Source organism: Dromiciops gliroides, chromosome X, assembly GCF_019393635.1.
Source record: "Dromiciops gliroides isolate mDroGli1 chromosome X, mDroGli1.pri, whole genome shotgun sequence".
Taxonomy (NCBI): domain Eukaryota; kingdom Metazoa; phylum Chordata; class Mammalia; order Microbiotheria; family Microbiotheriidae; genus Dromiciops; species Dromiciops gliroides.
The window spans coordinates 84,706,073-84,729,600 of record NC_057867.1 but is presented as its reverse complement, the minus strand read 5'-3'; the positions used below and the strand labels follow the sequence as shown (position 1 = coordinate 84,729,600).

General features: G+C 34.0%; 1 protein-coding gene across 1 annotated transcript in view; it reads left to right on the top strand.

Moving 5' to 3' along the window:
* LOC122733605 (transcriptional regulator ATRX-like) overlaps window positions 1-23,528 on the top strand; it is a 96,656-nt gene that overhangs the window by 37,391 nt on the left and 35,737 nt on the right. The window contains exons 16-25 of the mRNA XM_043974156.1: window positions 1,654-1,800; window positions 1,948-2,125; window positions 4,189-4,326; window positions 4,746-4,921; window positions 8,700-8,817; window positions 12,982-13,112; window positions 16,571-16,659; window positions 17,393-17,547; window positions 20,475-20,628; window positions 21,064-21,170. Of these exons, the coding sequence (XP_043830091.1) occupies window positions 1,654-1,800; window positions 1,948-2,125; window positions 4,189-4,326; window positions 4,746-4,921; window positions 8,700-8,817; window positions 12,982-13,112; window positions 16,571-16,659; window positions 17,393-17,547; window positions 20,475-20,628; window positions 21,064-21,170 (1,393 nt within the window). The remainder of the gene's footprint in view (window positions 1-1,653; window positions 1,801-1,947; window positions 2,126-4,188; window positions 4,327-4,745; window positions 4,922-8,699; window positions 8,818-12,981; window positions 13,113-16,570; window positions 16,660-17,392; window positions 17,548-20,474; window positions 20,629-21,063; window positions 21,171-23,528) is intronic.

Here is a 23,528-nt window from a genome sequence, read left to right as displayed (position 1 = left end):
TATTAGCTGTGTGTGACCCTGGGCAAGTCACTTAACCCCAATTGCCTCACTAAAAAAAAAAAAGAAAGAAAGAAAAAAAAATCCTATTAAAAACTGCTTAATAATCAAAGACTAAATCAAGTTTGTTGTGCTTCATCTTTTCTAGGTAGCCCTGTACCATGCCAGAAATCCCTCTTCATTTTCTCTGTTGTCTTCTCTGAGTATAATTTAAGTCCTTTAAAGCAATGACTATCTTTTGACTATCTTTCTGGCACTTAGTATATAGCGCTTGTTATTTAGTAAGCTTTAATAAATGCTTATTGATTAACTAAATAGCAGGAATTTAGTGAAAGAACGTGTGTTTATTTGAAGTGAGGAAAATATTTCTGACAATGCTCCCACTGCCCAAGTTATTTTTTTTTTAGAGATCAGTTGAACAAATGGCCACAAAAACTTAATGCATAAGAGAATTTCTGGAGGGGCAGCTAGGTGGCACAGTGGATAAAGCACCAGCTCTGGATTCAGGAGGACCTGAGTTCAAATCCGGCCTCAGACACTTAACACCTACTAGCTGTGTGACCCTGGGCAAGTCACTTAACCCCAATTGCCTCACCAAAAAAAAAAAAAAGAAAGAAAGAAAATTTCTGGCTTTACTTTTTTATGGCCCTTTATGAGAAGTTTGTTTCCTATTTTACCTCATAACTGATTTTTAAATCATTATCTTACAGCCTTTTTTGATTTCTTTAAAACTACCTTGTATCCATCCTGTTTGTGTAACTAAAATTTATATAAGGTTGTTGAAATTGGATTCTTGATTTTTCTAAACAGATAGCCTATGCCTTGAGCATAATAAACAGATTTTTATTATATCTCCATGTTTTTATTGATTATTTTTGGGCAATCCCTGTCAATAGATCCTTGGAAAACTTATCACATGGTCATAACTGAACATGGAAAAAAATGTTACAAAATATGATTCAGAGGTGAGAAATGAAAAGACTCAAAGATTTCTAGATGATATAGAAACTAAACCCTTCTTGCAGCCTGTCATTTTCTTTAAAAGATTATTGAGGGGGCGGCTAGGTGGTACAGTGGGATAGAACACTGGCCCTGGATTCAGGAGTACCTGAGTTCACATCCGGCCTCAGACATTTAACACTTACTAGTTGTGTGACCCTGGGCAGGTCACTTAACCCCAATTGCCCTGCAAAAAAAAAAAAAAAAAAAGATTATTGAGGGGGCAACTAGGTGGCACAGTAGATTGAGCACTGGCCCTGGATTCAGCAAGACCTGCCCAGCAAAAAAAGAAAAAAAGATTATTGAAACATTTTCGAAGATTTGGTGGATGCTATAATCAAAGGTCTTAGGTAGTTGAATTTCTTGTACCATGACCTCATTGAAGGAGTTAAAAGTATTTCATTCAATTCCAATAATGAATCTAGACTAAATTAGGTCTAGTTCACAATATGAGACAATAATGCATAAAATTGAATCAGTTCCACTTACTTTAATTTTTTTCCCACTTATTTTTTTAACAAGCTATTGATGTTTTTACAAAAGTCAAGCAGATTAAAGAATGAACTATTGTAAGCTTTTCTAAAGTAGTCTAAAACTTTTGATTGTAGTTATATATATTTTGTCTTGTAATTAAGAATCCTTGATTTTATGTTTTAGGTGGTGACTTTTCTTCATACAGTTCTCTTATCTGAAAAATTGGATTTTACCACAGCTTTAGTGGTTTGTCCTCTTAATACTGTCCTCAATTGGATAAATGAATTTGAGAAATGGCAAGAGGGATTAGAAGATGATAAAAAACTTAAGGTGCTGTATTATTTATGTAAAAATAAATTTTGCAAAACATGATTTAGGACATTTAATTTGAAGGAAGTTGAGGATTATTTTAATGAAACATTTGAATATTCTTTAAGATTAATAATATCTATTGATATCTGAATTGTTTTTACACAGGTATCTGAATTAGCAACTATGAAACGCCCTCAAAACAGAAGTCATTTACTACAGGAATGGCAAGACAATGGTGGTGTAATGATCATTGGATATGAAATGTACCGAAATCTTGTACAAGGAAGGAATGTGAAGAGTAGAAAATTAAAAGAAGTATTTAACAAAACTCTTGCTGATCCAGGTAACGTAATGTATTTAATTCTGAAATGTCAAATCATATTTTGAGTTTATATTTTTACTAATACTAAGTATCCAAAGTAGTCTCCATTCTTTTAAATGTGAAAATTGAAGCTGTGAAGTCAAGTGACTTACCCAGGGACACACATTTGAGGCAGAATTCAAACCCAAGTCTTCCTTAATCCAAGTTCAACACTTTATCCACTATACCACACAGATTTAAGACACTTACCTGAGATTTGACAGGCAGAAGTTGAATTTAGTCAGTTCATGAAGCATTTACTAAGTTTCTGTTATATTCTAGCCATTGTGGTAGGTGCTGGGAATATAAAGCTAAAAGTCAAAAGTTCCTACCTTAAGGATCTTTTATTCTAATATGGGTTAATTTTACATAGATAAACAAATTCCAGAGTTTAATATTTTATTTTATTAAAGAGTCAATAGGGAATGGAGCAGGTTCACACTTGAACTTTAGGAAAGACCCTTTGGCAACTTTGTGGAGGATAAATTGGAATACTAGGAGGTTTGAGACTAGAAAAACAGTTATTACTGTGGTTCAGAGAAAAATTGACAGGAATGAATGACATTGTCCTCAACAGAAGTGGGAAGGTCTGAGGAAAGGACAAGTGTCATTTGTTGACATGGGCATGAAAAGAATTAGTCTCAGCAGATAATTAAACAGATGGTATGAAAAGTTCCCCCCAAAAGTAATATGACCTAAAAGTACAAACATGGAAAAGCAATTGTAATTAATAATAAAAATAAACCAATTCAGATGTTTCACCTAGCATAAGTGAAAAATGGTTAAAAGAGTCAATGTTGATGCTGTGTAAATTCAGATACACTTTATACTAGTAGTAAATGTGTGAACTGATCTAGCAGTTCAGAAACATAATTTGGAATTGTATAAAATGAAAAGGTTTCTGTATGTTTAATGCCTCATGAGCTAGATATGCCTCTACTGGTTGTATTCCAAAGGAAGTCAGAGACAGAAAGAATTGTACTGGGTGGAGGGGGGAGGAAAGCAGAGAAACAAAGGCAACAGTTATCATTTGGAGACTTTTGGCCAATTTTGATTTTTGAATGAAATGGACTAATTGGCAAAGTAAATAGAACTAGTAAGATAATGTCCATTAATGCACATATCCTTCTATTTAGAGAAGTAATCAAGGATACAGGTATTTGTATAATAGATAGTTGTTTCCTTACTTGGTTTTGCAATTTTTTCTTTGTTTTCAGGCATGATTCTTTGTCTTGTAGAGTAGGTGGAGGATTGAACAGATCAGGGAATGTTTGTGGTATAAAAATTAAAAGACACTATTAAAAATAAAATTAAGCTTTAGACAACATGTTCTTTGTCTGATAATGAATAAATCTTCCTTCAGATATTTTGACTCTTAATCTAGTGATCTTTTAACTCATTTGGCTAATGTGGATCCCCAACAAAGATTTTCAGTATTTAACCATTGTTCCATTATGTGACATTTAAAAAATATGAAAGACAAAGTTTTATTAATATGACTGGTGGGTTATTACTAAAAGGAGGTCTTTGGGCTGTCTTGCTCTGACCAAAGATCTTTCATGGTGGTAGGTAGGGTCCCTTCCTATATCTAATCTATATCTAACAATATCTAATCGGTTAATATCATTCAAATCTAATTGGTTAATATGATTGGAGGTTTCTTATATTAAAATGAAGTCCAGGGGTGACATCAGAGAAAGAATATAAGACCCCTTACCCAAAATACTTTCCATCTAGGTGTGACTGTGCAGATCAAAGTCCTTCAATTTATCTAAACAAAATAATCTGTCCTGACCCAAGACTCTTGTAAGCTTGGCTTAGGATCAACCCAAATGAGGAGATTTGATAGAGTTTCTCAAGGAGAGTTTGTTTTGGAATGAGGGGGAGAGAGAAAGGACTGAGAAAGAAGGGGAGATCACTGGGTCTCCTAATATATCAGTTATTAATAATTATTTCCTACACTTGCATAATTTGAACTTATATAAGCATTAAATAACACAAAATTTTAGACAGCTAAATAATAGTAAAAAAAATTTTTTTGGTAGGCCCAGATTTTGTTGTTTGTGATGAAGGACATATACTAAAAAATGAAGCTTCAGCTGTATCCAAAGCTATGAATTCTATTCGTTCAAAAAGAAGAATTATTTTAACAGGAACACCTCTACAAAATAATCTGATTGAATGTAAGTTACTATTTCCTGAGTTATATTGTTTCAGCTTGGATAACATTTACAATCTTTTTGGAATTTTCTTTTATTTCTTAACTTCTCTGAATTGTTTCAATGATTACACTATTGACTTCTATATTAAATTTTACCTAAATTATTTCTTTTTTTAAAAAAAATTCATAGTTTTCCTTAGTACTAAATTTTCTGAACTATTTCCCAAAAATGTGCTTAGCAGCATTCCGAATAATGTTGGATTGTTAAATAATGATTTAGCAAGAGCTGATTTAACTATCACATTTTGTCAGATTTCATTTATTAAAAAAAACAAAAACCTTTGTTTTCCATCATTGTTGCTTTGATGATATATAATTAGTTGAATGAAATTTGGTATGTTTACAATGACAATTTGTTGTTGTTTGTTTTTTTTTTCTTAGATCACTGTATGGTTAATTTTATCAAAGAGAATCTGCTTGGTTCTGTTAAGGAATTTAGAAACTGGTTCATAAATCCAATTCAAAATGGCCAGTGTGCAGATTCCACCATGGCAGATGTTCAAATAATGAAAAAGCGTGCCCATATTCTCTATGAAATGTTAGCTGGCTGTGTTCAGGTATATGTAAAATACATATTATATTCATCCATACTTAGTTTTACTTGAAAGATCTATAATTTCGCTTGAAAGTCCTTCATGATATGTTGTTATATTTGAAGCATAAGGTAAAATGAGATAGAAATGTCCAAGATTGATCGATTTAGTAGTTAAATTAGCAGTGATCAGTACATTGAATCAGTGCCCTCTCTCAGTGAACAAACACTCCAAAGGTAAGACTTACTAGATTCCATTTAGTTTGGGGAAATTCAGGAGAAAAAAGAACAGAAAATGCTGTTGGTTAGAGTAGCAGCATCATGGCTGTGGGGACAGCATGATGTAATCATCCTTTTGTAACTGATTTATGAGCTTTGCATATCATAGACCTTGTGAGTGGACCTAAGTTAGCAGAAGGTTGGTGAAGGCGGATAATGATTTTTCTTGATAGTAGATAGTAGAAGGACAATTCAGGGGCAATTTATCTCTTAGAACTGCTGTAAGACTTGAAGGTAACCCTTAGTGTCTTAGTATTTTCCTAGTTTTTCCCATTAATTATAACTTTAAATGGACAGGGAAAGCTTAATTCAAGGAGTTAGAAAAGTGGCTAGATTGTCTAATTAATAAATGAATAAGAGTCTGTTACATAATATAGCCAAATAGTGGTTTATATAACTTTTGCTTGGAGAAAAGAAAAATTATTTTTCCAAAGTTCTTGGCACTGTCAGATTATTAAACATTAGAAACAGATGTGATTTTATCAGTAGGAAAACATCAAAGAATAGACTATCTGTTAAACCGTGGGATTTTTCAATCTGACTTGTAATTAGAATCTCACCTCTCTGTTATCTCTTCCATTATTAGACTGTGAGCCTCTTTTAGAGTAAGGAATATTTTCTATATTTCTGTTTGTATCCCTAGTACTTTGACCATATGGTAAGTATTTAACAAACATGTCCCCATTCATTTATTCAATTATTCATCATCTTGAACCTGAAAACCTCATAGATATGTCTCCTGCCCAAGCAACCATGGTGGGATGGGGGGTGGAGCTGGAGGTGGGCAGTCAGTACAAAAGTAGAAAAAGACACAGAACACCATGTAGCTCTCTGAGTATTGATCATGGAACTGGATGGACAGAGGGAGGAAGAGAGGACATACTAAAGGTGTCCAGGGGAAATAGAAGAAAAACAAAGCCAAAATCAGAAAGTCAAATTAAAAGGCATAAAAAGTACTTTTTATGTTCCAGGAACTAGGTATTGTATTAGGGAGACACAAGTCAAGAAATTCCTGTTCTCAGAAGGACACGACTTGCTAACTGTGTATTTGATATATAAACAATGTAAAAAGGTAATTTCAGAAGGAAGGTAATAGGAGGGGAGGTATGGATAGTGGAAGAGGAGGGACCTGGAAAGGCTTTAGGTAGTAGGAAGAATTTGTTAAAAATTAAGTCAATATTTCATTTATATTTTTACAAATAGTCAGGCACTTCATTTAAGTTGTCAGTTGGGTTAGCATTATCTGTCAAACTCTTCGTGACCCCATAGGTCACGACACACCAGGTTTGTCTATCTTCCACCCTCATTTAAAGGTCTGTTGAAGTTCATGTTTGTTGTTTCCCAGCTTCAGTATTTGATCTTCCAGTGAATAACTGGAGTTAATTTTTAAAATATTAAATGATTCCTTGTTGTCCAAGAGAATCTCAGCTCTAGCACCACAATCTAAAAGCATCAGTAATGCAGCACTAAGTTTTCCTTATAATCCAACTCTCACAGCCATGGTTTTCATATGGACCTTTGTCAGCAATGTGATGGCTCTGCTTTTTAGTATTCTCCAGATATGCCATAACTTTCCTTCCAAAGAGCAAGTGTCTTTTAAGCAGTGATCTGAAGCCCAAGAATATAAAATCTGACACTGCTTCCATTTCTTCTCCCTCTGTCAGGCAGTGATGGGACTAGTGGCCAAGATTGTAGGGTTTTTTAAAGTTTTGTGTTTTGGTGTTAAGCTTTAGACCATCAGTCAGAATAGTTTTTAGTAATTTTCTTGATTCATTTTTTGAGAAATATCAATTTTTGGTTTATACAGTAAAACATTGTTTTCCCCCTCTCTTATTCCAAATAAGTTATGCTTGAAAAGGCCTAACTTCTATTAAAGGTTCATTTTCCTCTTACAGAATAATATTCAGCCTTGCAGGGTAAGTCACTTTGTAAGACTGTATCTTTTGCTTTTTTAAGTTACTGTATTCCATGCTTTCTTGCAAAATTTCCAACAGTAACTGCCAGGTCTTGTGTAATCTAAATGGTGTTTAAATGGCCTCTATGAATATTTACTAATTTATGAATTTTGGCATTCTTGAAACTTTCTATTTCAAGATAATTGATGGATTCTTTCTCTCTTTGTTATCTTGTTCTAAAAGATTATTAGGATAGTTTTATTCACAATTTCTTCAGTTATAGAATATTATCCTTTTTTTTGGTTGTGATTTTTTTCAGGGAGTTGAATGGATCTTAAATTATTTCTTTTCCATTTTACTAGGTTTAAAAAAAATATCGGGGGCGGCTAGGTGGCGCAGTGGATAAAGCATCGGCCCTGAATTCAGGAGGACCTGAGTTCAAATCCAGCCTCAGACACTTGACACTTACTAGCTGTGTGACCCTGGGCAAGTCACTTAACCCCCATTGCCCCGCAAAAAAAAAAAACTATATCCAATATCTTAGGTTTCTTTTTTCCCAATCTTTTCCTAAACTACCATACCATTCTTTCCTCTGATTCTTTCCTTCAGGCATTTTATTCTTTTATCTCTTGCTTTATTTCAGCTAGGTATTTATACTAGATAGTACCAATTGGTAATCCAATATTTTTCTATTCATTATGGACTGATTTCCTCTCATTCACTTATAGGAATCTCTAGTTTTTATGTACATATATATGTATGTGCATTTCTGCTGATCAAAGCTTTCTTTGATTTACCCAGCTTTGGAGCTTTGGTTCCAGTATTGGGATGGTTTTCCACTACTTAGTCTTTATGGTCATCTCTAATTTCTGACGTCTTTTGCTGTTAAAATCCCATCTTATATAAGAAAGCTTTCACAACCCTTCTTAGTTCTGGTGCCTTTCTTTGAATAATTTTCTATTTATCTTGTATACTGATGGTTTGTACAGTTTTTCTCCATTAGATTATGAACTCTTTAAGGTCAGGAACTGTTCCTTGCCTCTTTGTAGACAAAGAACAGTGCCTGCCACTTAGTGGACGCATAATAAATATTGACTGGCCAACAAACTGACCATGTTATGGCTTTCTGAAAAGTCAGAACTGTATAGATTTCCCCTGCAAAACAACCCTTGTAGAAGACCAGCCTAGCAGTGTTGAGGGTGCCATAGCAATTAGGGTTAGGGTTAGGCCACCCAGTCCAGAATCTCTCAGTTTTGTAGATGTAAAAAGTGAAGACAGAATACTATTTGAGGAGTCAGAATTTGTTATGTCTTCATGAGAAATTTCAAGTACAGGTAATACAATATATTTGTAAAATGAAAGGTAATAGAAAATTTTAAACTCTGTGTATGATGAAAACAAGGCCAGAATGGACCATTTGTGAATGAAGAGAGAATTATTACTATTTTCATTGGAATTAGACAGGTTTTTTCTCCGGTGTAGTATATTTTTTTGAAGATAAATCTGAGAGAACCAGTGACTGATGATGTTAAAGAAATTATAAGTGAGAGGTTATTTTGAAATTTGAAATATATCAGAATTAATTACTGTTATGAGACTATAACTTATTTTCATCTCATCATTTTACAGAGAAAGGATTATACAGCATTAACAAAGTTTTTACCTCCAAAATATGAGTATGTATTGGCAGTAAGAATGACTTCTATTCAGTGCAAGCTTTACCAGTACTATTTGGATAACTTAACAGGTACAAAATTTAAAAAAATTACTTTAAGTGATTATTCTTTCAAGTTAATTTGTTAGGATTATTTGTTTCTCATAAAATTGTGATTAAGTTTTGGTTAAAATCTCATACCGTCCTCACTCATAAGCTTTTGTTTTGTTTTGTTTTGTTTTTTGGTGAGGCAATTGGGGTTAAGTGACTTGCCCAGGGTCACACAGTCAGAAAGTGTTAAGTGTCTGGGGTCAGATTTGAACTCAGGTCCTCCTGACTCCAGGGCCAGTGCTCTATCCACTGCACCATCTAGCTGCCCCCCCCTCCCCCCAGTAAGCTATTTTAAGACTACTACTGGACCAGATTTAAACAAACTCTCAGCAAGGTTTGTAGTCACAAACCATTCTGAAATAATTCTTAGTGACTAAAATCTGACTACATTTTCTAGTAATAATGAATGGCAACTTAAAAAAATTATCAGTCAATAAGCATTTTTTTGTTTCTGAAAACTTTATTTTTTTTGGTTTTTAGTCATTTTGTACAAGAAAACTTGAATACAAGAAAAAAAAATTTAAGAAAGTGAAAAATAGCATGCTTCAGTCTGTTCCATCAATGTGTTTACTGTTCTTTGATCACTATCTTATTGTTCTGACTGTATTTTCTCTGTGTGTTTCCCCAGGCCTGGCATGCTTTCTGCATCTCTAACCTTAGTTTCCTCACCTTCTACAAGAGACATTTCTTGATTTCTTAATTTCTAGTGTCTCCCCACTAGTCATTTTTTTCCAGTTTGCAAGTTAATTCCCCCTTTAGAGGATGAGCTTCTTGAGGTCTTTTACTTTTTTTTGCATTCTTAGTGCTTAGCATAATATTTGGTAAATCATAGATGCTTAATAAATGTTTTGACTGGTAATTTATTTCAACTGCAGTTACATAGCTTCTTAAATCCAAGAGTTTTTTATTCTCTCATGATTATTTTCTGCTTTTTTTAATCTTTCATAGTACTCTGTCATAGTTATACTCTTAATTCTCTTATTAGCTTTCTAGCCATTTCTACTGTCTTTCTGTTGATTCATCATTTCATCCCATTTCCCTAAGTATTGTTATTCTCCATACTTATGTTCTGGGCTCTTCTCTTTTTTTCCTCCCAACACTTTTTCCCTTATAGCAATGGGTTGTGTGTCAGGAATATCTTACGTATTTATGTTTTTGGTTTTGGTTTTGTTTTTGTTTTTTTAGTGAGGCAATTGGGGTTAAGTGACTTGCCCAGGGTCACACAGCTAGTAAGTGTTAAGTGTCTGAGCCCGAATTTGAACTCAGGTACTCCTGAATCCAGGGCTGGTGCTCTATCCACTGCGCCACCTAGCTGCCCCTAGGAATATCTTAGTTTGGTTTTATCAGTAGATGAAGAAAATAGCTTTAACCAAAACACAAAACTCATTCCTACTAAAAAAAAAACCACTTTGGAAGCATATTGTATAAATGGATTTTTTTCTTAAAGAGAAGTATCTACTGAATACCATCAGTAAGCATTATTTGTAATGAGGATAAGGTAGAAACCTTCTCAATAAGGTCAGGAATGAAACAAGGATACCTGTTATCACCACTATTGTTTAATATTGTTTTAGAAAGGTTAGCATTAGTGGTATGAGAAAAAATAAATTGAAATCACAATGAGCACTGAGATGACCAACAAACCTCTTTTTGAAGACAATATGTTGACATAAAGAATTCTAGAGATTCAACTAAAAGAAAAGCTAGTTGAAACAAGGAATAATTTTAGCAAAGTAGCAGGATGAAAAGTAAGCCCACATAAGTAAATAATTAGTACTTCTATACATCACCAACAAATCTGTGGAAAAAAGATATCCCATTTAAAATAATCACCTACAGCATAAACTACCTAGTAGTATACTTGCCAGGATAAACCCAAGAATTACATGAACATAATTATAAACACTTTTTAATAAAATTAAAAAGTTTGCTATGTCGTTTTACAGATGAGGAACTGAGTCAAACAGCTGATGTTGGATTTGAACTCATGTCTTCTTCACTCCAGGCCTAGAGTTCTGTCCACTATGCCTAAACCAATATCTAACACCATTAACCAAAATAAGATCAAAATGGATATATATGACTTAAACATGAAGGGAGATAGCATAAGTAAGTTAGAAGAGTATGGAGCATATTACCTATCATACTTATTGAGAGCAAAAGAATTTATGAATAAAACAAGAAATAGAGAGCATTGAGAGATGTGAAATGGATAAATTTTATTACATTAAGTTTAAAAGGGTTTGTACAGTGTAGCTAAGATTAGAAGGAAGTCAGAAAATGGGGAGAGGGATGAAGAGTATAGTTTCTTAAAGATCTCATATCCCAAATATATAGAAAACTTGTCAAATTTGAGTCATTCCCCAATTGATAAGTGATCAAAGGATGTGAAGAGGCAGTTTTTGGATGAAGAAATCTAAGGTACTTATAGTCATTATTCATTAGAGAAATACAAATTAAAACAACTTTGAGATATCATCTTATACCTATCAAAGTGGCTAAAATGATAGAAGGTGAGAATGACAAATGTTAGGGGGGATGTGGAAAATCAGGACACTTAATACATTATTCCAAGTATTATAAATGCTCAATTCAACTACAAAGGGCCTGTGAAAGAAAATGCTATTTACCTCCAAAGAAAGAACTGATAAAAGAAGTACACATGGTATAGTTTCACATGTATGTCAAATGGTGTCATTTTCTAGTTCAGAGTAGAGAGAGGGAAAAAAGACTGTTTGGAACTTAAAATGTTATCCAAAAGTTAAAGAAAATAACAATATTTTGCTTTTCAGTGAAGATTGGATTGGAATGGGAGATGTGAAACATCCAGTTAAGGAGCTGATAAGGGATTTTTTCTGTGAAGCTGAAAAAAAAGAAATATGTGAAAATGATTTGGAAGATGAACATGTAGAACATATGAGTATAAAGAATTGAGAATAGGGGCAGTTAGGTGGTGTAGTGAATAGAGCACTGGCCCTGGAATCAGGAGGACCTCAGACACCTGACAACTTACTAGCTGTGTGACCCTGGGCAAGTCATTTAACCCCAATTGCCTCACACACACACACAAAACAATAATAATAAGAATTGAGAATGATGCCAAGATTGCAAATAACTGATATGAAAGCTGAAGATTGCTGGGTTCTGTGTTATGGTAACAGTTATTAATAACTAGTTCTGTCATTACATCAGGGGAATAGGGATTCCAAGGAGCTAGGTAGCTCAGTGGGTAAAAAACAGTATTCTAAAGGCAGCAAAACCCAAGTTCAAAACCAGCATCACCTTTTTAACCTGGAGAAATCACTTAGTCTGACTGTCTTAATTTCCTTATTTGCAAAATTTAGACAATAATAATAATAATTAGAGTTGTGAGGGTATTTGCAAAGCACTTGGTACAATTTGTGGAACATAGTAGACATAAATACCAGTCTTGTTGATGGTGATGATGATAGATGGCAAAGATAATGTGGATTTAAGTTTTATCCAAAAAGGATCAAAAATTAATAGAAAAGAGAAAGTTGTACCTAAATCAGTAATTGTGAAAAGTAGTAATGAAATGGCTATTGAATGTATTCAGAAAGAATGATAGATAACAAGTTATATAATTGTAAAGAGAAAATTTTAAAGTAAAATAAATCAAGCAATTCCAAATCAGAACATTCCAATATTTTGTTGTCATCTCACAATTAGACTCCCTAGGTTTTGAGCTTGATCATATGCAGTGTTGCATCTATTTATTTTTCTTGCTTCTATCCTTTCATTGTCTTTTTTGCTAATGATAAGTGGGATTCTTATATTTTGCTAATAAGTATAGAGTTACAAGTAATAACTTTTTCTGTGTCAACAGTTTTATTTTCCCCAAAATCTATTAAACATATAAAACATTTGGATTCTTGTAAAATAGAGGTAAGTAGGAGCAGCTAGGTGGTGCAGTGGATAGAGCACCAGCCCTGGAGTTAGGAGGACCTGAGTTCAAATGCGGCTTCAGACACTTAACACTTACTAGCTACATGACCCTGGGCAAGTCATTTAACCCTAATTGCCTCCCCCCCCCCCAAAAAATAGAGGTAAGTAGTGGTGTTGATTACTTTCTCTAGGGAAAAAAAAAATTAAACTTGATTTAACTTAAATTCCTCATATTATCAGGTACTAGAAGTAGTAGTGAAAAGGGAAGAGGAAAGACAGGAGCAAAACTCTTCCAGGACTTTCAAATGTTAAGTAGAATTTGGACTCATCCATGGTGCTTACAGCTGGACTATCTTAGCAAAGAAAATAAGGTAAATTAGATATTCATATGTAAGTATCTATTTTGTAGACTCTGATCTTATTTCATTGAATTTTCTCCAATATATTTACCCTTCTATCATGCATTTCCTCTCTTAATGATTTTCATTCTCTCTCTTTACACTGGCTTCTTTCCTCTTCCCTATTAACATGCCTATATTTCCCTATTCTCAAAAAAAAAAAGCTGCCTACAATAAATACTTCCTACTTTCTCTCTTCTTAACTTTTTACAATCTGTTCCCATCATTCAGCCAAAATTTCTTTCTCTAAAGTTACGCACAGTCTCCTAGTTGCCAAATTTAATGGTCTTTTCTTAAACATCATCCTCTGTGACATCTCTGTAACTGTCTATAACTCCTGGTTACTTGTTTCCCACCTTGGTCCCACTCCTGAGTTTGCCTATTTGACACTCCATACTAGACAAATTCATCATGTCTAAAATCAGTCTTATTATCTTTGAAAGTCTCAATATTTTTACTTTTGGTTTCCAAATAACATTGGCATCAACTTCACCTCTTCGTTTTCCTTCACATCACCTAGCTGTAAAATGTTGCTATTTCCAAGATTGTGTCTGACCAAATCACTCCCCAACATATTAAACTCAAGTAGTTCTCTATTTTCCCTAGAATCAAATGTATACTACACATACATACCGAGTTTCAAAAATTCTTTTTTTTTTACCAGTTTTCATATGCCTTTATCCCCTATTCCTTTGCACTGCATACAGATTTCTAGAATATACTACTTTCATGCATAAAAACCCTCATTTCTTTCCTTCAAGACCTTATATTCAATGTCTTTGTTGATCCCCAAGTTACTAGTGTATTCTTCCTCATATACCCAGTATTTGACTGCCTTGTTTTTATTTTGCATATATATCCTTCTTTGTATTCTCATCTACCTTGTACAGAATCAGTGCTTTAATGAATGTTTGTTGATGAGTTGAATTATGGTATTCTCACCATATAGAACACAAAAGAGAAAAAAGATACAAGAGATAGGGTAGTTGGCTCTAACATGAATTCATTTTTTCTTAGGCAAGTGATCATTTTAGAGTGTTCATGATACAGTTTGACAGATGATGTTAATTTTCATTTGGGAGGCAGAGAGAATAATCATTTAGTGGATTTTCTTTTTTTCCTTTTTCTTTTCTTTTTTTTAAATAAAAATATTTTTGGAGATTTGGAGAGCCTTTTCCATCATGAGTTCCCCTGGAACTTTCTTGTACCATTGTATTGGTGAAAAGAATCCAGTCTATCACAGTTGATCAACATATAATGTTGATGATACTGTGTATGATGTTCTTCTGGTTCTGCTCATCTCACTTATCATCAGTTCATGCAAGTCCTTCCAGGTTTCTCTGAACTCTCCCTGCTTATTGTTTCTCACAGCAAAATAGAATTCCATTACATTCATATACCACAACTTGTTCAGACATTCCCCAACTGATGGGCAACCCCTCAATTTCCAATTCCTTGCCACCACAAAAAGAGCAGCTATAAATATTTTTGAACATGTGGGTCCTTTTCCCTTTTCTATGATGTCCTTGGGAAAAAGACCCAAAGGAGGTATTGCTGGGTCAAATGGTGTGCACAGCTTTATAGCCCTTTGGGCATAATTCCAGATTGCTCTCCAGAATGGTTGGATCAGTTCACAGTTCCACCAACAATGTAGTGCATTTTCTTTTTAACAGTATGTTATCCTGAACTCAACAAATGGTATCATATGCCACCCTTTCTTTGGCTACTTCTTCATCTCTCAATCACTGAGTCCAAGAGGGTAGCTGACTTATTACTACTAGTGCTGTGCCAAAAACCACAACTGCTACTGCTGTTGTATTCCTAAGGGTTTTAAGATCAATTTCCAAGGGTCCCTGGGGTTTTTAGTACTGTCAGTCTCAAGCCTCCACTAAAAGATTTAGTTATTAGCTAGTTGTTTGGAGACCTAGCTCTAAAATGTAAGGCATTTCTATGAAAACACTACTGTGCACAGCTTGCCACTAAATCTCCTTTTGTTTTCTTTTGTTCATCACTGATGCTTCTTATTCCTCCCATTTTTTTCATTTCCTCTCAATGATTTTCTCCAACCCCTCCCCCCTTACTCACTCATTAAAAAAAGACAAACCAATAACTCATAGTCAAAAAAAAAAAACCACCAACAAATCCACATCCATCATAAGTCTTATGGAGTTAGAGTTGGCCATTTCATTGATTACAGTTCTCAAGTCTTCCACCGTTTTAAAAATCTAATTTACAGTGTTGTCATCTCTATATAAATTGTCTTTATATAACTCAACTTAGTTATAAGATTCTCTAAACATTTTAAAATATTTTTATAAATAATCATTTAAAAAGTGGGGGTTGTGCAAGGTTCATTTTCATATACTCACTCTTCACCTTTAATAACTTTTTATTTGTTATTTTCTTGTTCTCTCATCCTTTATATGTGTAAAATATCTTCTGGGCCTTAGCTTGCACTTACATTTTAGAGTTAAGTATCCATATAGTGTTTCTCATTAATAGTAAATCCAGTAAACATAGTTATAGAAAACCTATTCATGGGGCAGCTAGGTGGTGCAGTGGATAGAGCACCAGCCCTGGAGTTAGGAGGACCTGAGTTCAAATCCGGCCTCAGACACTTAACATGTACTAGCTGTGTGACCCTGGGCAAGTCACTTAACCCCAATTGCCTCACTGAAAAAACAAAACAAAAACCTATTCACTAAGATGATATAGAACAGAAGCTAAAACCAATATTCTTTATAACTCTGGAGCCACATTTACTACATGTGGGAAAAAACACATAGTGCCAACCAACATAAAAACTCTGGAATTCATTTAAATCCCCCTTAAATGGAACTGGAATTGGTTGCCCATATAGTTACTTGCTAACACATTAAAACTTGTGATTTCATTTTATGGTATGAGTCTTGTGATAATTTGTAGAGACTGTAAGCATGAATATTTAATAATAAAGCACACGTACATTACTACACATACATTAACACCACTTTAAACTTAAACTAACTCTTTGCCACTGGTGTGATTGTCCCCATTTTACAGATGAGAACATTGAAATCCAGTTAATTGCATAGGATCACACCAGAGGAATCATGGTATTGTGGTAGAGCACAGCACCATGTAAATTCAAATCTTAATATTACCACTGAACATCTGACCTCTAAGGATCTTTTTAGCATTTATTCTATGATCCTGAGTGTTGAAGGTATGGTGTAGACCGATTATTTTCTGATTCTGTGCCCCATAATCTGTTTGTTATGCCATACTGTCCCTTAAGTAGATGGGGTTAGAAAGTTACAAAACTTACACTTACAAAGGCCTTATGCACTTTATAATCCTTGTACTTTGTAAAAGAAATGAGTAAAAAAAAAATTAGACATTTACCATAAGCTGTAATGTTTAGTAAACATTTTTAAATTTTTTCTTTTCAGGGGCATTTTGATGAAGACAGGGTGGATGAATTCATACCATCAGATTCTGATGAAACCTCAATGAGTTTAAGTTCAGAAGATTATCCTAAGTAAATGGAGTCTTTCTCTATATAAAAATGCTATGTATTTTATTTCAAACTTCCATAAAAAATAATGAAATTAATTAAAAAGATAGCAATCATTCTCGTGATAGCTCATCATATAAAATTTATTCTAACATTATTTATTAGTTAGAAAAGATCTGTCAGACTGTCTATCCATCTGCAATTATAGTTTATAAATTGGCATGTATTATGTATATTTTAAATATAGTATGTATATACATATACACATCTGCATGTATACATTTACTCATACACTTATATGTCATAAAATTTTCACTTAGAAGTTAAAGGGATCTTAAATGTTTCTCTTTTTTGTTTGTTTTTCTCGTCTCCATGTTGTCTTGGAAGTTTTAGAAAATAACAAAGGAAATCAGTAGTTTGAAATTTTTTGCAGAATAATAAACAGTGACACGATTAAATCTTTAAAGAACTAAAATTCGCGTATTTCCCAGAAATAGATTCTCTGAATAAAAACATGCCAGTATTTTAACAGAAATAATTCTTATTTTAAATTAAAACATCTTAAACTCGATTTTCTCAAAAGTGTTGCACTGCTTATTTGTGATGATATATTTTTAAACAAGCAAAACTTTTTTTGGATAGGATCTTTGGAAGAATCTAACATCTTAAACTTGGAGGTATTTTAGGGTCACTTAATAATTATGATTAGCCCTATCATACAGATGTAATAATTATTTTTCTTCATAATATTTTCTAGAAAAAAAAAGTCCAAAGGGAAAAAATATACTAGCTCAAGTGGAAGCGATGATGTAGAAGTAATTAAAGTATGGAATTCAAGATCCAGAGGTGGAGGGGAAGAAAAAAAGAGTGAACTGGCCAGCACTTCATCTGTGACCGTAAAACAAGAAGAAAGTGAGTCTAATTTAAAAGTAGACTTTTGTATGTTTGTCTAGGGATCCAAAAAATATTGATGATATGGTGTCAGCTGTTTAGAGTAGTGGATTTATTGTTGACAAATTTTAAAGTCACATTACAGTTTTACATTATTTCAGACCCTATTAAGTCCATGTAGTTTAGGTTATTAGATTTGGGTAGGGCAAAAACTGACTGACCTTTAATTTTAAAAATAGGATTATTTCTTATATGCTATATCAAAGATTTTATTACAGATTTTTAAAATGATAGTGGGTTTTGTTTTTTGTTTTTTGGGGTAAGGCAATTGGGGTTAAGTGACTTGCCCAGGGTTACACAGGTAGTAAGTGTCAAGTATCTGAGGCCAGATTTGAACTCAGGTCCTCCTGAATCCAGGACTGGTGCTCTATGCACTGCACCATCTAGCTGCTCCCCCAATAGTGTTTTAATAAATACTGTGAGATTTAAAATTGGATACTGAGCATTAACCTCCCCTTCCTAACCTTTTCCTTAATTTATCTCCCAGACTAGGAAGAAACCTCTGGTCTATAGTTAGAGCTTTATTGTGTGGTAGTTACCAGGTGATGTTGATTAGAGGGATAGGAAAGTAGAAATACAAAACAAATAGTCTTAAGTTTAAGCTTAGTCTATATTCCGTATAAAACTCACCAAAAACCCAAGGCCATCTTTGCGGGGGAGAGCCACGTCAGGTGCGTGCTGCTAACTGCCAGCCGGGCCGAGTTGAACTCTAGTCAGCGTCTGTCTGTGCAGCGCAGCCAGGGGGACCAGCAGAGCAGGAAAGAGCTCCCACTTCCATTCTCTTTTTGCCTTTTTAAGCTTGCACCCCGGAAGTGGAGTGCTTAGCAGGCGGACTGGCATGAGTAGCTCATGCCGTTGGTCTCCTCCCTGAAAGGGTGGTCCTTAAAAAACTGGTGTCACTCCATTATCGCTAACCGACTGTTAAAACTTTTTACCACATTCCCCACCTTTTGCTCCTCAAGAAACAAAATGTTTCCTTGACGGAATAGTAAAAAGAATATAACTATTGCTAACTAATGCCTGTCGGATTTTTTTTAACAGACCCTTTTTCTCCATCATGATTCCAACTGTAATATGTAAGCCAATAGAAATGGCACAGAAAAGAACAAATAATGGGAAGCACTTAAGATACAGTTTAAAGACACTGAGGGTTTTATTTTCTGAATATCTAGAAGAGGGAAAAATATCAAATGCTTGACAAAATAATTATGGAATTTACTATTACTGAAAACAGGTAGCCAAGAATATATCAAAAATCACTGTCCTATTTTTTTTCTAATCTCAACGACATCTTTGTGAGAGTAACTTTTTCTTGATATGGAAAGGAAATAGGCAAAGTTTTGCAAATATAATTTTAACCTTTTTGTTACATGAATAAAAGAAGACTAGAAGATATAATAATGGTTTAATTAAAAAAAGAATATTTGATAATAAAACATATTACAACTTTGAAGACAGATCCAACAAGGAATCTCTCTTATATATGTTACTATAATACAAGACTTCAAAAAGTATTGTATGATTTTCCAGTTACATATAAGGATAGTTTCCCACATCTGTTTTCACAGGATTTTTAGTTCCAATTTTTTCTCCCACTCTCCCCTCCCTCCTCCCCAAGACAGAAAGCAGTCTGATATAGGTTGTATATGTACAATCACATTAAACATATTTCTACATCAGTCATCTTGAGAAAGAAGAATCAGAACACAAGGGAAGAACCTCAAAAAAGAAGGAAAAAACAGTCCAAAGCTAGAAACATTTTGCTTCAACCTGCATTCATAATCATAGTTCTTTTTTTTTTGATGTTGAGAATATTTTCTATCATGAGTTCTTTGAAACTATTTTGGATTGTTGCATTGCTGAGAAGAGCCAAATCTATCCCCGTTGTTCATCACATGATGTTGCTGTTACTGTGTACAATGTTCTCCTGGTTCTGCTCTTCTCAGTCACCATCAGTTCATGTAAGTCCTTCCAGGTTTTTCTGAACCCCTTCTGCTCATCATTTCTTACAGCACAATAGTATTCCATTACATTCATATACCACAACTTGTTTATCCATTCTCCTATTGATTAGCATTCCCACAATTTCCAATTCTTTGCTATCACAAAGAGAGCTGCTATAAATATGTTTGTACGTGTGGTTCTTTTTCTCTGATGTCTTTGGGATAAAAACAGCAATGGTACCACTGGGTCAAAGGGTATGAACAGGTCCATAGCCCTTTGGGCATAGTTCCAATTGCTCTCCAGAATGGTTGGCTCAATTCATATCTCCATCAACAATGCATTAATAATACAAGACTTATTAATAGATGTGACAACAAAAAAGAAATTTCTTTGAAGCGTCTCTCACATTAGTCAGCATATAAAGCAGATGGATATTTTGTAGATAATATATTCTCAGTAAATTTCAGGATAAATCAATGAATGAGTGCATACATTTTATTGTCTTACTCTCAAGATACAAAAGAGTATTAAGCTGAAAAAATTCGTGATTTATTATCCTGATTTACAAATACAACTACATATATTTACGTGTATGTGTATACATATATTAAATGTATGTATAGATGTACTGTATATGTGTGTGTGTGTATATATGTATATGATGGCTCATTGCAGAGAGTGTTGGGTCTAGAGTGACCCTGGGCAAGACAAACCCCATAGACATTATCATCTATAGGAATAGAGTCAGACACATATGAATGATGAACAACAAAATGCACAAATTTTATTAAAATTATAATTATATTGAATATCCTAATGTTATTCCAGTGCTTAAGAATGATTTCTGTAAATCCCAAATATGCTTTCAGTTTCCAGAATTCTATGAGTTATAAATGTTTTTGAAACTTAGCAACTTCTCTTTATTATATTGTCTCGTATTTTAGGAAGAGGAACATACTTTTCACATCCAGGTAGCCCTTCTCCATACTGGTACAAAGATTTTATTACAGATTCTGATGCTAAAGTGTTGGAACATTCTGGAAAAATGGTTCTTCTTTTTGAAATTCTTAAAATGGCAGAGGAGCTTGGGGATAAAGTGTGAGTAATATAATCAGTTTTTTGAAAAAAATGGATTTGTGTTCATCCCAGTATGATTAAATTACTTAGTCTTCTTAATAGCATATTTTAAGTTTACCTAAGGTTTTTATATTTCTATTTTCTAAAGTTCATGTTGGTAAAGGTTAATTCTTTAATTCTTGCTTGCTGTGTCAGAGGAATTCATATCCTTTTGTAGACAACTATTTCTGTTGTCCTGGGTTGTGATTTGACAAGACAACTCTTTCCAAATCCTTCTAATAAAGTCCCTCGTTCACTAGGTCTTTACTATTTTTTTTATAGAATTCTGGTTTATATGTCATTATATATAAATGCATAGAACACCAACAAAATGTTTTAGCATATAAAAGGAGAATAAGAATCATGATGAGGAATTCTTTAAAAGCAATTTCAATAAGCACCATTTTTACTTCTTAGGTTGGTGTTTAGCCAGTCTCTCATATCTTTGGACTTAATTGAAGACTTTCTTGAACTGGGGAGTAGAGAAATGTCAGATGATAAAGACAACCCTCAAGTTTATAAAGGTAAGTCAACACTTTAATGCTGACTTTCTGGGAAAAAAAACCAAAAAAGCCTTTATATAATTAAGAAAACCACTGAACCAATAATAAACCTAGGATCTTGTGTTTTTTGAGGGAAGACAATAAAAAAATCAATCATTGGTTAATATGATTGAAAAAAAAAAGAAAAACAGATTACTGGTATCAAAAACAAAAAAGGATGAATACATTGCCAATGAAGATGAAATTAAAGCAATTAGTAGAATCACCTGTGCCCAATTACATGCAATAAGTCTTACGATCTAGGTGAAATGCATGAATATTTACAAAAATAACATTGTCAAGTTTAACAGTTTGAGAAAATAATGGGATTTGGCAGTTACTCAAAGGCCCACCAGGAGATTAATCTAAACTGATTGAATTAAGTGAGAGTTTTTGACTGCTGATTGGCCTACTTCAAGTTAATTAGATTGTAACCACACCTGGCTGGCCCTTAAAGAGGTAAAGACTTTGAATTTAACTTGAGAACACCTTCAAGTCCAGTGAACCAATGGATTTGGATGACACCTGCCAATCAGCTTGAAGCAGTGTGTAAGGACCGCCTGTGCTCCAGACATAAAAAGCCTCCACGCTCAGTTTGGGAGGAGTTCATGGTTAAAGCAGACTCGTGGTAGAGGACTTGAGGAAGAACCAGACCAGGCTGGAACTCTAGGCTAGATAGGTCTTTGCTTTTTATTTTTTTCTGATAAAAGTTTTTTATTTTTTTCCAGTTACATGTAAAAATAGTTCTCAACATTTGTTTATACAAGCTTTCCAATTTCAGATTTTTCTCCCTCTGTCCCCTCCCTACCCCCTTCCCTAGACAGCAGGTAATTTGATATAGGTTATATATATATACATAATAACATTAAACATATTTCTGCATTAGTCATATTATAGGAGGAGAATCAGAGCAATGAGGAAAAACCTCAAAATAGAAAAACAACAGCACCAAAAGCAAAAGAAATAGTATGGTTCAATCAGCATCTCTGCTCCACAGTTCTTTTTTTTTTTCCCTGGATTTGGAGATCCCCTTCCATCATGGATCCCCTGGAATTCTTCTGTACCATTGCATTGGTGAGAAGAATCTAGCCCATCACAGTTGATTAACACACAATGCTGATGATACTGTGTACAGTGTTCTTCTGGTTCTGCTCATCATCAGTTCATACAAATCCTTCCAGGTTTCTCTGAAGTCCTCCTGCTCATCGTTTCTTACAGTACAATAGAATTCTATTAAATTCATATATCACAACTTGTTCAGCCATTCCCCAGTTGATGGGCATCCCCTCAACTTCCAATTCCTTGCCACCACATAAAGAGCAGCTACAAATATTTTTGTACATGTGGGTCCTTTTCCCTTTTTTATGATCTCTTTGGGGAAAAGACCCAAAAGTGGTATTGCTGGGTCAAAGGGTATGCACAGCTTTATCACCGTTTGGGCATAATTCCAGATTGCTCTCCAAAATGGTTGGAGCAGTTCACAGCTCCACCAACAATGCATTAGTGTTCCAATTTTCCCATAGTTTCTCCAACATTCATTATTTTCCTTTTTTTTTGTCATATTAGCCAATCTGATAGGTGTCAGGTGGTATCTCAGAGTTGTTTTAATTTGCATCTCTCTAATCAATAGTGATTTAGAGCATTTTTTCATATGGGAATAGGTAGCTTTGATTTCTTCATCAGAAAACTGCCTATTCATATCCTTTGACCAATTCTCAATTGGGGAATGACTTGAATTCATATAAATTTGATTTAGTTCCCTATATATTTTAGAAATGAGACCTTTATCAGAAGTACTGGCCATAAAAATTGTTTCCCAGCTTTCTGCTTCCCTTCTAATTTTGGATGCATTGCTTCTGTTTGTACAAAACCTTTTTAATTTAATGTAATCAAAATCATCCATTTTGCATTTCATAATATTCTCTATCTCTTGTTTGGTCATAAACTGTTCTCCTTTCTAAAGATCTGAAAGGTAGACTACGCCTTCCTCTCCTAATTTACCTATGGTATCACCTCTTATGTCTAAATCATGTATCCATTTTGACCTTATTTTAGTATAAGGTATAAGATGTTGGTCTATGCCTAATTTCTGCCATACTATCTTCCAGTTTTCCCAGCAGTTTTTGTCAAATACTGAATTCTTATCCCAGAAGCTGCAGTCCTTTGGGTTTATCAAACACTGCATTACTAATGTCATTTACTACTGTGTTTCTTGTGCCTGGCCTATTCCATTGATCCTCCACTCTATTTCTTAGCCAGTACCAGATAGTTTTGATGACTGCCACTTTATAGTAAAGCGCCAGATTTGGTACAACTAACCCACATTCCTGTGCCTTTTTT